Source organism: Hippoglossus stenolepis, chromosome 14 (assembly GCF_022539355.2).
Source record: "Hippoglossus stenolepis isolate QCI-W04-F060 chromosome 14, HSTE1.2, whole genome shotgun sequence".
In the NCBI taxonomy this organism is placed as follows: Eukaryota; Metazoa; Chordata; class Actinopteri; order Pleuronectiformes; family Pleuronectidae; genus Hippoglossus; species Hippoglossus stenolepis.
The window spans coordinates 14,876,843-14,891,664 of NC_061496.1; the positions used below are offsets into that span (position 1 = coordinate 14,876,843).

At 40.7% G+C, this 14,822-nt stretch overlaps 1 protein-coding gene across 1 annotated transcript in view; it reads left to right on the forward strand.

The window, feature by feature from the left end:
- The window catches only part of faf1 (Fas (TNFRSF6) associated factor 1), a 60,474-nt gene that overhangs the window by 30,742 nt on the left and 14,910 nt on the right, over nucleotides 1–14,822 (forward strand). Inside the window, exons 9-15 of the mRNA XM_035175900.2 lie at nucleotides 572–667; nucleotides 816–939; nucleotides 1,480–1,543; nucleotides 1,656–1,737; nucleotides 7,270–7,424; nucleotides 12,074–12,210; nucleotides 12,330–12,418. Of these exons, the coding sequence (XP_035031791.2) occupies nucleotides 572–667; nucleotides 816–939; nucleotides 1,480–1,543; nucleotides 1,656–1,737; nucleotides 7,270–7,424; nucleotides 12,074–12,210; nucleotides 12,330–12,418 (747 nt within the window). The remainder of the gene's footprint in view (nucleotides 1–571; nucleotides 668–815; nucleotides 940–1,479; nucleotides 1,544–1,655; nucleotides 1,738–7,269; nucleotides 7,425–12,073; nucleotides 12,211–12,329; nucleotides 12,419–14,822) is intronic.

Sequence of the window (14,822 nt, forward strand, 5' to 3'; positions counted from 1 at the left end):
GAGCTCATTAGTCAGGTGTTCTCTGCAAACCACCATCACGCTGTTAGCTATACTGCAGGTGTACAGATACCTCATCAAGGTCTCCCCTTATTAGAGCAAGTCTATGTTCAAAAGTCAGGAAATATGTCATGATACATGCTAGGGCTGTGCAATTAGCCAAAAATGTATGGAAACTGAAATGTATTAACCTCTAACCAACTTAATTTTGCTCATGTCGTTTAAGTCATTAATACTTTCCCCAATGCGTGCATTTACAAACTCTCAGATTTACTCTACGTTCATTTTGCAGCAGCGGCCCGGGTACCTTGTGCCGAGCTGTATTTCCGTGCTGCATGTCCTCCCTCCTTACTCCCCCTCTGATCTGCACTCACTTTGCACTTTGCACTTAAACAATAAACACCAAAACTAATCAGACGTTATTTGGACCTGAACAGTACTGACGTTTGCTTTGTGTTTGTGGGACAGAGACGAGCAGACACACACACGTGTTCATATAAATTTCCAGGATCATAACTACCTGATGGACTTAGTAAACTAAATAGGACTCTTTCATTATGTTTTCTGTTTTTAGATGACGCTAGCTGTCTCTGGAATCAGCTACCCCTGCCATCACCTCAGTGTCTGTCGCAGATCCTCCACAGCAAATACCCAGGAGCCCACAGAAGAGGTATATCCAGGAATACGTGCATTACCCCCCCCCCCCCCCCCCCCCCCCCAGGCTTTGTGTATACATGCTGACTAATACAGCATGGTAACAACAAGTGCTTTTGTTAATTACTTCTATCTTGAAGTTAACTAATAAATTCTGTTTACAGTGCGCAGATGTCCACATGATCAGTGACAGTGAGGGGGATGATTTTGAGGATGCGTCAGAGTTTGGTGTGGACGATTCAGAGATGTTTGGAATGGGCTCCTCAACCTGTCGGAAAACACCCATGAGTACGTACAGTGGAGCAGCATAATGATGATAGGTTTGAGCTCTTAAAGGTCCCATACTCTAGAAAGAGAACTTGATATTTCCACAATTTTTTTGATTATCAAATGGGTCTAGTTGCTATATATATACTGGAAAGTATCAATCAATCCTCATACAAATGTACATGTTTTCAGAAACTGTGCCTTAAGATGAGATGGCAGGACCCCTTCTGCCAGGAAGTCAAATTTGACTGTATGTTCAGCTCATTTCAGAGCTGACTGACAATATTAATTTACCTGTGAGTTTTACCAAGGTACAGTCATAGGGTAGAATTCATCACCTGTGTTCTTACTGGTGTTCTTACTCTTAGAGAGGAGATTTAAAACTATATTCAGTTGACTTTTTGTACTTAAAACCACAAATAATTCTTCTCATGTCTATCAAAACTTGAAAAGTGAGAGTGAAGTGTATAAAATGGGACCTTTTCTTGCTCCAGTGACGCTGTTAAATTGTAGGACTGCACAAGCAAAACTTGACCGTGCAGTATTTTTTGGTCATTACAGTGCCAGAGAACAGTGAGAATGAAGCTGATGCCTTACTGCACTTTACTGCCGAATTTTCCTCAAGGTGAGCCATGCGTCACATACTTCTCATATTGACTCAAAGGACTTTGGAATGACACAAGGCTGGAATGTAACAATATGTTTTTGTGGACTGTTCTTTTGTTGTGTGTTTTTAGGTATGGAGAGACCCACCCAATGTTCTTCATTGGGTCTTTGGAGGCAGCGTCTCAAGAGGCCTTCTACGGCAAAGCCAGAGATGTAAGTAAGCTAATGGGCCTCATGGAAAAAAGTAATTTACAGAGAGACTGTAATAGCTGGCAAAATCATACTTATCATGTTGCCCTTATATTTCAAACATCTAGTTCTGACAATGGGTGAGATAAACGATCCTTACCTTACCAGTGTTGGCTTTTCCTTTAACACACTGATGTCATTCTTGTCTAGTCGTTGTTTTTTTTAGCTGTTTTCTTTGCTTAAGACAGCACTGACAAGAAACAGACTGAGCAGGATATTATTCATCTCCTGTCTGTCAGGAGAGATGCTGCATTTCTTATATCTTCATCTTCAATACTGATCTGGTGGGAGATTAAAATGTTCATAGTCGATATTCTAACAGATTTCTGTATATGCCTAATCTGCTCTTTTCCAATAATGTAGACTGGTTCTTCCCTGTCATGAGGACCACTGAGATGGAGTTCATTAAGTTTGTTTACCTGAAGCTCTATGTAAATACACACAACACAACGTAAAGATAGATTATTAACAACAGTGTTGTACAAAACCATAAATGACCTTCGTTTAGAACAAGTAGAAGTTGTAATGAGTTGCATTTATGGTGTGTTGGCACTGTCAATTTATTTAATCCAAATTATAAATCCTTTTCAGACAGTGTTTACTGTTATTTGTCTTCTCTACATGTTTTGCTGTGCAGAGACGACATTGATATCATTTCATCAAATTTTCACACTGACAGATGAGGCTTTATTTTTAGCTGTCCACTCCCCCCCCTTGTTTTTCAGCTTTTGTCCTTTTAGGGATGCTTGTATCAATTGACAGCTTGTGTGGATTACAGCCTTATTAGACTGTGAGGACACCGCAAGATGTGAGGGGGGTTCAGATCACCCAGCTCACAGAGCCGGATGACAGTAGAGGCACAGTGCAGATAACACAGTTGGAGAGGAGTGTTAAAAAAGTAAAGGTTAAAGGAAGACATGGAGAAAGGAGAGCAGGAGAGGTTGCAGCCTGAGAGCAAGGCATATGGAGTGTGTGAAATAAACTGAGATGGAAAAAAAATCTAAAGTGGTGCCTGGCGCCTCGCCTGTTTCCCAGCTGATCTCCTCGTCTAAGCCAGCACAATATGGCCGAGGTCTCCCTGGTGTTCACACACTCAGTACTGTACAACTGAGCTCCACACGGCGCAGGGGCGAAATAGTATTCATTTTCACTGTATTTAGTTTTTATTCTGGGCGAGCTACATTTAGCCTGCCAACTGTGCCGTGGTTAGCGTGGCTTTAGGGAAGCTGAATATGTGCAAAGAGTTTTGCGTGAAAACAGAAGCTATTTGATCTGTTCTGTGTTTGTCTTGTTTTATCACAAGCATCCTAGATGACAGGCCAAAACATGCCGCTTTTGACGGTTTCATTACACAGTAGCATATGTGCACTGCTCCCCCCCTTCTGTCAATCGAGTCATCGCATCCTTTGCTCTTTGGCTCCATTCGAAAAAGAGATCTAGTTTTTGTGTCCTTGTCGTAGAAAAGGCCCACTTCATTAAGGGGATATTGGAACAGGGCAGATTTCACTGAAGGGGGTTTCTCAGTGGGTTTATAAACAGAGGAATCAGTCTCACTCTCTCAAAGCCTGGGAGAGGCTAATCACTAAGCACAACACTAAATTTGATGAAGTGTTTCTGAAGGTGTGTGTTGGGACTGTTGAGATTGACTCAATCCATCCTTAATGAAAATGCTTTGGGCTGCAGAGCTGAGCTGAGCTGAACCCCCTTGGGGATCAGTGGTTAGTCAGAGTGTACAGAGAGATAGGCCACCCATCACTAACCACGATCCTCACTAAATCCCCATCAACGCAGTGGTTAATCACTCTAACCCCACTCTCCTCCACTCTCGACTCTGCTCTCCTGTCTGCCACACACAAAGCCACATCAAAATTCATAGCCTTGCTTGAGAGGAGAGTTCAGGGATTTATCACTGCCAAGTATCTGCTTTAAAACCCAGAAATAGCCTCGTGGAATCGAGAGAAAAGAGCACCATCGAATCAAAATGGCAAATGGCATATAGATATACGAATATCTATCAGATCTAATCACAAGCAACACTCTCATGAGTTATAGACTGATTTTACTCATGCATAAATAGAGTGGAAGTGAAAAATGCAGAAAACCTCACCAACCAATCAGTGGGTGATCAGGAGCTTGCATAGCCAAAAGACTCCTACTTACCTTTTAGAATGTAATTTCAAGCTGACACGTAATTTGATTTGTTTAATCACAATTTGAAAAAAAAATCCGATGCTATTTCTGTCATAAAGAGTTAATGTGTTTTCCACAGCACGTGGAGAATATCCTGTGTGGGTTGTGGTCAATCTAAATGTGTTTTTCCCACCATGTGATTAAGGTCATTAGATCAGTCATATGAGCTCTTCATTTTGAAGTATTTGTTTTTCTAGACTGAGCCTGCCATCTGTAGAACAACCACTATCTGGACCTCTCTGTTCTTCTTTCACTCTGTATGTAATTGCATATATCTGTATCTTATTCAATGGTATTTGAAAAAAAGAAAACTTGTCCGTAGATGAGGTTTTGTCCTTATTTTCTATAAAATTTGAAACCGTAATGCTATGAAAAGAACGCCTCGACCATGATTTTCCCTTAAGACGGGCTAAATGTTTCCAAAATGACACTCTGCGCTGTGTGTGGGGAGGTTGGAGAGTTCGTCAGCTTGTGATTGAAATTGACACCATAAACTAGGACACAGTCAGAGAAAAACATGCAGATTTCCCTTTCTAAGTCCCACAAATTTCATATTTAAGATATTGAAACACAAGAAGGGCACTCAGTAGAGTGTATACCTCCACCAAGGCCCAAAAGGCCCCAGGCCCCACAGCTAAATCTACTGGATCCAGATTTTTATATGAATCTGCACCGAATTGCATACACTCATACATATCAGTCCCCTAAATATGCCTGATTTTGTTATCAAGATCTATTAATTATTCTCTGAGAAATCAACAAAAAAACATTTAAAAACATCTCACAATGTTAAAGAAATAAAAAATTAAGAAAAGGTTACGTAGGATCTGGATGTATCAGTCTTTGCGATATTTTTATTGTGATATGAAAAAAAAAGAGAAAATTTTTGTTGTATTAATATTATCTTTCATCTAATGACTTCACGTTGAGTCATACTTTAGTCAGTAACTAGGGCCAGAGAAGTAAGATTAGTTGGTTGCATTGTGGGATTTTAAGCTAAAAGTAGTTTTTGTGCTATGGACACAATTCTTTATAGCGCTGTAAAATAAATTTATAGGGGAACTATGAAGCTGAAAGTAAATATAGTATAGTGGACAGTAAAAGTTGAGCAATTTCAGATGCAGCCTCTAAAGCCCCTTTTCCACTGGTCAAAAACATCTAGCTTTTGTCTGCAATGGGAATGGATACAATCGGCATTCACTCCCAGGTCAAATGACTCTGCAGTAGACACAGGTTTTTATCGACTCCAGCTCCAATTGGCACTGATGCAAACATGACACGCACTAATTACTTCTTTGACTTCTTTATTAGTCTTTCTGATGAGATTTTTACGCTTTGAGAACAACATGCAACTGCGTTTGTCTTTTTTCTTATCGTACTAGATTTAACACAAATCTTATTGAGGCATTGGTTCCGGTGCATTTTTACATCCAGCGTGACTCACGGGGGTGGGAGACGAATGACAAAATCCTCTACTGGCAACGGGAAATGATTAAATTGTCTTTTTCAGTTTAAAAAAACCTGTGTATAGCTGTACATTTTATTGTAAAAGAGCAAACATGATACCTGTCATTTTAAAGCATTGTTTTTCGGCCTGCATTGATCCATCAATATTTTACAGAAAGGATTTATGAAAATTTATAAATATTAGCATTGTAAACTTACTCAAACTGTCTTTCCTGTGTAAAAAAAAAAGCATTGATTGCTGAAGCCTCGCTACGTGCACACTGTTCTGCTCTGTGAAATCTCTATTCTCTTTCATGTACACAAAGCAGGCTCAGATTCATGTGAACAGGTGTGAGGAAGGACTATGGGGTCACTATCTCGCTCAGGTTGGACCTAGTAATTTAGCTGAACTGAGGGATTTTCTCCTCCCTGCTACGACAGGCAAGACAAAAGAGCCAACTTGAAAGTGGAGAGGGAATAGAGGGGAATGGATAGTTTAACTAAGATGAAGGAGTTCAGTTGGCCAAAATGCCCACTTTGATTAGTCTTTACACTTGCTCTAATTGAGCATGCATGTGTGTGAGTGTGAGTCCTCCACTCGTGCGAAGCAGACAGTGAAGTTTGTGCATCTGTGCATGTGTGTCGGGACGTCGGTGTTTTTTTGTTTTTTTTCATGTTGTAAAACTCACCCTCCCCTCACCCTCATTCCTCTCTCAAGACTGAATTTGCTTGTCTTCTCAGCATGAGTGTTTAATCTTTTCAGGCTGTTGAATCGGCCCAATGAATGAGTCCCCGGGTCCTTCTCTCTAGTAGCCCTGGAGATTATTCTAAAGCACTAATCGTTGAGCAAACACAGCAGTGTTCTCCCATTCCTATTCTACACAGGCCACAGTATAGCACAACTTCGTCTTTCACTTCCCTCCACGTTTTACGCCCTGTGTAGATTTTTTGCTTTTTGGCCTGTGTAGCCTAGATTACTGCTCCTGAGAAACAGATCCCTTGACTCCCCCCGTCACAGCCATGGTGGAAAAATGAACCAAGCAGATACTGAGAGTTTTTTTTATTTTATTTGTTCTTTTATAGTAAGCGAGGTGACATGTAATTTAGAGAGCATTATTTCCAACATTGTCCCCTGGAACCTTTTATGTTTGTGGGTGTGTTTGTTTTTTAATTAGATTGTCAGTAGGGAGAATCTGCCCGGCTTATATGATGGTGTCAATATCCTTGGATTTGGAGCTTCGTCAATATTGTCTGGCCCTGCAGCTACTAACCTGAACAGGCTGCTGGCATTTGGTGTAAAATAAATAGAGTGATTTGTCTGTTTTGTTTTCTCCATATCTTCGTCGCCTCCAAGAGAAGTTTTATTTACACGTCTCCGCATTTGATTTTGTGTGGTATTTGCTTTTTTTGCCAGTTGTGGCCTTGCTGTGGTCTTTAGAAGTCATGTTGGCTCTGCACCCGGTGGTTGCTCATGTCATTTTATAGTCATATATTGTGGAAATATCTCTCCAGTGATGAGACACTGGTACGCTGCCGAGAGATTGAGACCGATCATCAGAGGAGTGGGTGTTTTCATTTCAGGCAAAGATTACATTTTGATGATTTTCGAATTTTCCGGCATGCTTGTGCTCTAGCTCGTCATCAAAGTTGTAATCTTCTGGGAGATCGCTCTAAAAAATTGCACTCCTCTGTTAACAGCCAACAATTCATTCTATAGCTTGCACAGTAAATCACCTCCTGATAAAAATCAATCTGTTGCGACAACCTTTTTCTTCCCTGGCTTGAAAAATGTCCTTAGAAAATCAATTGTACATTATACTCATAACTTTCCTTTTATATATTTTCTGTTCTCCTCCACAGAGAAAGCTGCTGGCCATCTACCTCCACAATGACGACAGTGTTCTCAGCAACGTCTTCTGCTCCCAGATGATGTGCGCTGACTCCATCGTCTCATACCTGAGCCAGAACTTCATCACATGGGCATGGGATGTCACTAAAGAAGCTAACAAAGCCAGGTACTGTACTGAAGCCAGTCAGAGGGGTGGGGTGTGCGACTGTTTTTTCATCAGGTAACCTGCTGGTCATGGAGCTGCGGAATTTATCACTGTTGGCATGATGTTGTATTTTTTTCCCCGGATCTCTGTGTATCTTACTGCCTTTACTCAATATTGGAGCCTGTGGAATAAATTAAGGCAGAAATTCGTTTTTTACTACATGGGGTGGACACAGTATTAGGAACACCTGTAGAATATACGTAATAAAAAACAAATATAGATAATCTTGATATACTAATTAACAAATTAGGTAATCCCTCCATGCCCTGCCCCCAATGTGAATTGTGGACTGGTTAGACCTGACAGCCGCTTGACTGAGCAGATGATGAGTCCAACTAGTACAGTAGCACTGCAGGGAATTTTTTCAGCAGCCACCTGTATGGGAGGCAGTATGGGAACCGGATGCTTTGATAACGCAATGTGTCTTATACAGTTTGTTTAAGAGCAAACGTGGACGTTCCACGTGCTCTCCGAGTGTCATAATGAAACCAGTGAGAAAACTGTTTTGTTAAGAAATTTGAAAAACGGCAAAAACTCTAAGACCCAGGTTGTTTCAAAAAATTGAAGTGCCCTTTAAACACTGAATTAATTCTCAGTCCCTCTCAGAAATCGTGGCACCTGTGTTAAGTATTGCATTTACCCAGCTGTAAAGTTTACTGGAGCAATAACTGAACGTCTAAGCCCGGACTACATTCTTAATCCTTATGTTTTATTTATATGTGACTCCCTGTCTGGAGGAGTGGACTGTTTGCATAAATACTGAGGTGTATCTAATAAAGTGGATATTAAAGAGGATATTAAATGTTTTCAGCAGGAGAGCTGCTTCGAGTGTGTGCAGAAGCAAACCACCACAAAGCCCTGTGAAGAAAGCTGTTTGGAACATGTTACTGTCTCGTGCCCATGTCATTGTTGATGTGTTCATTAATACCTGCTGCACGACATTGTTTTTTAATTTTAAAGTCCGTAGACCTTAAAGTCAAAAGACTGTAAATGAAATCTTCTTCCATGTCGTGTCACTGTATGAGACGCATTTAGAAAATAACATAAAATTGCCAATTTGAACTGAAGCCCGTTTGACATACAAACAGCGTTTTCACAACTATTCGCATTAAAGTAGACATGTCCTTAATTGCTGGCATTCAGCTCTCACTCTATCGCTCACACCCTGCATCTCTGTCTTCTCTTTCTCTCTTCAGCTTTATTCTCTTTCTGAGGCTCCGAGGTTGCATGCTAACAAAAGGCGTTGTGTTTGCATGGTGAGGCCCCTGATTGGGCAATCTTGACTAAGCTGTCTGAAAAGAGGGTCAGTGGGAGATGAAGAACTCCCCTGGCGTCCAAACATCTCTATCTTGCAATTTATGCTCAAAAGTCCTTGTGCCTCCTTCAGCCTGACAGTTCTGTGCAACACCGTGTAATCACACAGGTTCTATTATTGGCATTAATATCTTTCATTGGATTGTAATTTTTGGGGGAAATATTCTATATTAAGTTAAAAATAAATGTGGTCTGCAGTGTGTGATAGACAACTAGATCCCATGCAGGTACACGTTCTGAGCAGTGGTGGTAAATGTGGACCTGCTGAGGGCTTGATTGGGTTTACTCATTACATTGTGCCCCTGATGAACTAAGTCCTCTCCTACTTCCTCTCATCTTTCTGCTACATCTTTTCACTCTCTCCATCCCCATGTCAATTTTTCTTTATTTTCCCTCCTCTTTCCCTCTTTCCCTCTCCCCAACACCTCCAGATTTAAGCCTGCCCTCGGGTAGGAGCCATTTAAGAAAAGACTCGCACCTTGACCTCACCCCTCTATTATTTCTTTTAAGGAAATTCCCTCTTTCCCTCATTCCACTCTCCCTTCTCTCCCATTAGCCTCCTTTGCTTTTTGCCCCAGCTGAGCCTTTTTATTGCACATTAAAAGGCAGGCAACATCTGGAGCTTTTCATTGCACACAGCTAGTCACAGCTTCGTCGCTAACGCATGCATGCACATGTGCACGCTCACTCACTCACACACAACACTGCCTCGCCGCATTCTCACGCTCTCTGGTTGATCCAAAGTGACTGGTGATTGGCAGCAATCACACAGGCTGTTAGAGAGGTATCCTGAGTGTGTTTGACGAACCTGCTGATATTGGAATGTGCCTGTTGCTTTTCTTTGGTATTCTCTCAGGCCTTCCAGTTAAATGATTAATTATGCATAAATATAGTTCCGCTGATTGGATGTCAGTGTAATTGTCACCCATGGGAAATGAATCTGATATGTTGGACAAGCGCTGTGCTGTCGTGGCACATGGCAAATATAGAAATCCTCAGATAAATGCACTGAAAGTGGATCATTTTATAAGGGTGTCATTCTTCTTTTAACCAATAAACATTGTATCTAATGCTTATTTAGGGCCAACATCTCTAAAAGCACTAAAAAGTTTATTTATGTTTAACTAACATGAACACCTGTACCATAGACTGCTGCTCTGGCTGGAAATTTCTGTCCAAACCTGACTGAGCTCAACAGTTAATTGACCAAGCTCCCCCTGAACCCGACAGGCATTCTGGTTTTTGTGTCTAAACCTGATGTTTTACGCAGTTACAGGCAAGTGCAGTGTAAAAAATCATGTAGATAGCCTGATAACCAAACCGGAATATAATTTCAAATTTTTTGTCTGAACCCGGCCCGACTCACTTGGGTATCCTCACTCTACTGTACAACAGCACTGTAATGCACGTATACATGTTATTCATAAGGGGTCAGTTTGTGTTTTGACCTCTTAACTGGTTTTAGAGAACTATATGTCATTTTCAAATCAAAACACGTCCACGTTTGCTCTTAAAGAAACTGTGTATGACACAGTGCGTTTTCAAACCATCCGGTTCCCATACTCCCTCCCATACAGGTGGCTGCTGAAAAAATTCCCTGCAGTGCTACTGTACTAGTTGGACTCATCAGCTGCTCAGTCAAGCAGCTGTCAGGTCTAACCAGTCCACTCACATCTTCTCACACGGCCTTGATGTGAAGAAATGTTATGTGACAGTCCAGGGAAACATTAACTGTTTTCGCTGTCTGGATGTGCAGCGAGGGGTTGGGAGATGGGATGGGTGACAAATTAGAAGCTGTCAATCCCATTTACCAGCGGAGCGGAGTCTTTAACTCACATTAGTTGCAAGTTCCATGCAGGTGTTTCCTCTACATGCAGTTACCCCCTGAAGGTTTTTAAAAGGCCACAGGTCTGGTACGGACTAGGCTACATTCTTTATCGTGTTATGTCTTGGCTGGATGAGACTGTGATGAACTGTTCACCTCAGTTCCTGGAGTAGCTTGACTTCCTCCTGCTCTCGGTGTGTTGTGTCCCTACTTGTTCTATAGGCAGATTCACAAGTGTTTCATATACTGATACAACTTGATTGAAGGCAGATATGTAAAGGATTCAGGAGTTTTCAGATTGAGCAGTTTTTATGTTGTCTGATGATTTTTTTACTATGGTGGAGTGACTTCCTTTATTTTGAGTTTGAAACTAAAGCGGGTTGGTTTGTGCTTGATGGGAGATTTAGGATCGGGTTACCCTTTAAGTTGGTGTCCATTGTTCCCTGGCCTTTCATTACAGGTTAGAGTTTCCCTGTGGGCTATTGTTATGGTCGGCCTCGGTCAAGGTCTGAACGGGGACAAATGTCAGGACAGAATGATCAGTAGGATTTAGGGTACCCAACTTTTTCATTGCAAGACGTGGGTCATTCAGAGTTCAACATTCGGAGAAGTTTGAATCATGTTCCGACAGCATCTTAAATTCTGTTCAGATGCAGTCCCTTCCCCTGTTTTCACAATCTTGTCTACCATCCACCCTTTTTTCGTCTGTACCAGTGTAATTATAACTTTAGAAAGTACCACAATGAGCTCAAATACACAATTTCACAGTTTGAAAAGTCTGAAAGTAGCTGCTGCGGTTTTGGCCTCGTGTTTTAATGAGTTACACCCCCTCTCAGATAGCATCCCTTCCATCTATCTTCTTCCTCTGACCTGCTGTCCCTCCATCCATTCCATTACCTCTCTATTTTACCAGCCAGTTATTAAAGTAGATCTTATTAAAAGGCGTGAGAAAAAGCTAATCTATATTTGCATTCAGTCTATAGCAATTCATTAATATTATGACATTTACAGGGAGCTTGGCAGTGCCCCGGCTGCCTGCTACCCTTTTCCCTCTCTGAAATGTTAATTTAAAAAGTTCTGTCTTTGTAATGGAATAAGAAATCCTCTCTTGCCCTATCAATTCTGGGGGTCTGGTGAGGAATACTAATTTATCTGGGGTTCCAATTGAGATAGCATGTCACTCTGATGGAATAGGATAAGAAGGAGATATTGGTTTATAAGTCCAACGCCACAAGTTGTGTATATTTCTCTTTGCTGCTGAAATCTGAAAAGATGACGATCATTTCCATACGTTGTAAAAAAAATATGAATGTGTCTTTGAAGTGTGTTCACATATTTTGTATGAATATCTTTCATGTTCTGTATTTTTTTAAATTGCAGGCTGTAAAATATATGTTTGCTTCTACAACAGAATTCAGGTGAATCCAAAAAAAAAAATTTGATATTTAAACTGGATTTATTTTTCTTCCAGACTACTCACCATGTGCACGAGGCACTTTGGAAGTGTTGTGACACAAACTATACGGACATACAAGACAGACCAGTTCCCCCTGCTCCTCATAGTAATGGGAAAACGAACGTCCAATGAAGTTCTAAATGTTATTCAAGGTAATTCCTACTTCATAAATAGTCTGATAAAATGTATAGATATATTTGTCTGTACTTATTGGAACAAAAAGATAAAATTACACTCTGTAGATTGTGATTGATAGTTTTGTTATCTTTAGGTAATACGACAGTGGACGAGCTGATGATGAGGTTAATGGGAGCCATGGAGATCTTCACAGCACAACAGCAAGAGGACATCAAAGATGAGGTGATGTCTGAACTCAATCTGGAAATTGTTGACAGCAGCCAAATACAAATGTGATTCTTCAAGATGTAGAAATTTGTTTTGATTGACTTTTAAATAGGGTCTCTTAAAAAAGATGTAATTGATTTCTCCGGTTTAGGATAGGTTTTGTTTTGGACACAAGAAGAAATCTAGTAACAACTCAAACCATCCTCAGCTTGATGACTGAAGCTACAGTCAGTTGAGCCATTCTTTAACATCCTGCTTAAGTAAAAAAACATGTTGGAACAGATCAGACTACATTGTTAAACTGGGTCACACGTGTAATGACAAGCAGAGTACTTAATCACTCCACCTCTTTTGCATTTATCTGTAGTTTACTGTGCTAACTACAGTCTTTGATTTTGAAAAGGTACAAGATTCCTATTCACTGCTGTGAAAAGGTAACACAGGTCTGCTCTGTGTCTGTCGACTGCCTCTTTGACTCCAACAGAAAGTGGACAAACACCACTGAAGGATACAATCCTCCCAAAAATAATGAGTGAAGAGTGGTGATGGTGTTTCATGTCATGGACATGAATGTGGGCCAGAATGACAGACAGCTCTCCACACTGTCAAAGACTTTCACCTAAACCCCTTACCCATGTGTTTACCCAGCAACATCACACAAGAGGGTGTACGACACAATAAGTATTTTTGTCCAGGCAGGTTTTCTATCTGTGTTCACATAATTCAACAAAGTTCTCTTTTTTCTTTTTCATTTGAATACCTGTAGGTCAAAGATTTAGGGATTTAACTCGGTGTCGAATTAACAGCCCCCTCAGAATAAGATTCAAAGAGGTCACCATGTCCTCTTTGACCTCTGTATGACCACTGTTTCTGTAGATGACAGATGTCACACCGTATTAGGCACTTTACAATCAGTCAACCAAATTACCTCTTAAACAATACTGATGTGAGAGTCATAGCATCTCAGTTATGGGAACACTTGTTAAGTAATTAATCTTAGTCACTCATACACACACACACACACACACACACCCTGGGGGTTAAACATCCTCAGTTGGTTACTCACCATTGAGTGACAGTTATTGTCTCAGTGTTGTTATTATTGCTACAATTCTCTAGCTTCGTTTTGGATTCACTGCTCTTGTCACATGAAATAATCAATAATGACAGGAAGAGACGAGAAGTATTTAGGGTATGGGTATGTGCATGTTTCAGGTCAGACTGCGTGAGTCATAAAGTTGACTGTAGGTTCAGATTTGAGACTGGGTATCATTTGAGGCTTTTTTGAATGAGTCCCAAAATCTTTTTAAAATTGATAACCAAAATATATCTTTTTTTAAAGATATAAGCTAGTTTTCCTATAAAGCCTCTTTTTTTTGTGCATCTTTCTTTTCTTACATATATCAACTTGATTTTTGAACACATAACCACCAGACAGTTTTTCTTTTTATGGCCTCTGCAGAAGATATTTGTATTTCCTTTGTGTAATATTTTCTTTTCTTTAAAAATCACTATATCAAGTTGTTTGAGATGTGTCTGAGAAATAGGAAACCAAATATGTTATAGTATAAAAGTGCAGTAAAGCTCCAAAGTGGGATAAGGACCCAGAAATGATGATGAAAGCATAAAGTTCAAAGTGATTATTCATGATTATTAAACTCAGCCTTGACACTGCAATAATCCCATCGTCACTGTAACAACTCTCGAACGTTGGAGAATTTCCTTCTTCCCAAGCTCCCTTCCCTCTCTCTTCTTTCTCTTCTCCTTTCTTCCACCTCCACCTCTTCAAAGGCGAAGGCAGACACAAAACGCAGACGCCCACCCAACCCAGACATTCCACTTTGACACTGACTTTTGTGTCTGTCTGGAAACGGAGCAGCTGGACGGCCACATTGTGTCTTCAACCAACCGTCACTGACTCGCCAGTCATTCCAATGGTTGTCTGTGTTATAGCTTAGTACTTACTAACCAACTGACTACTCACAGCAGGTTTTGTGGTTTGTATCTGTCAGCGTCTAGGGCCATTCCCAGGATATTTGACTTTCATTTCATGTGAAGAATTGCCAAAACTGGCCCATGTCCCTTTTTGGGATAAACAGCTGGTTTTAGGAAAATACTGTGAATGAGAAATGTCGTGGTGTTGAGGCTAGCACCTCGGTCAAGGGCGCCAAACATACATTAACCTGCGTCAGGGAGCATGCACAGTCCACAGTAAGGAGATCTCACCTGACTGTAAAGTGATAGCAAGACACTGAGCCATAGTTGTGCCCAAAATGAAATAATAACATATAAAATTCGCTCCAGGTATAATAGTTCTAAAGGCAAATTCATAGTTGGTCCCTGTGAAGTAAATGTCGTCATCCACCCATGTCCACTAAAGTACGCACTGACCCCTGTGCAGATGTCACGTGCAGCCCAG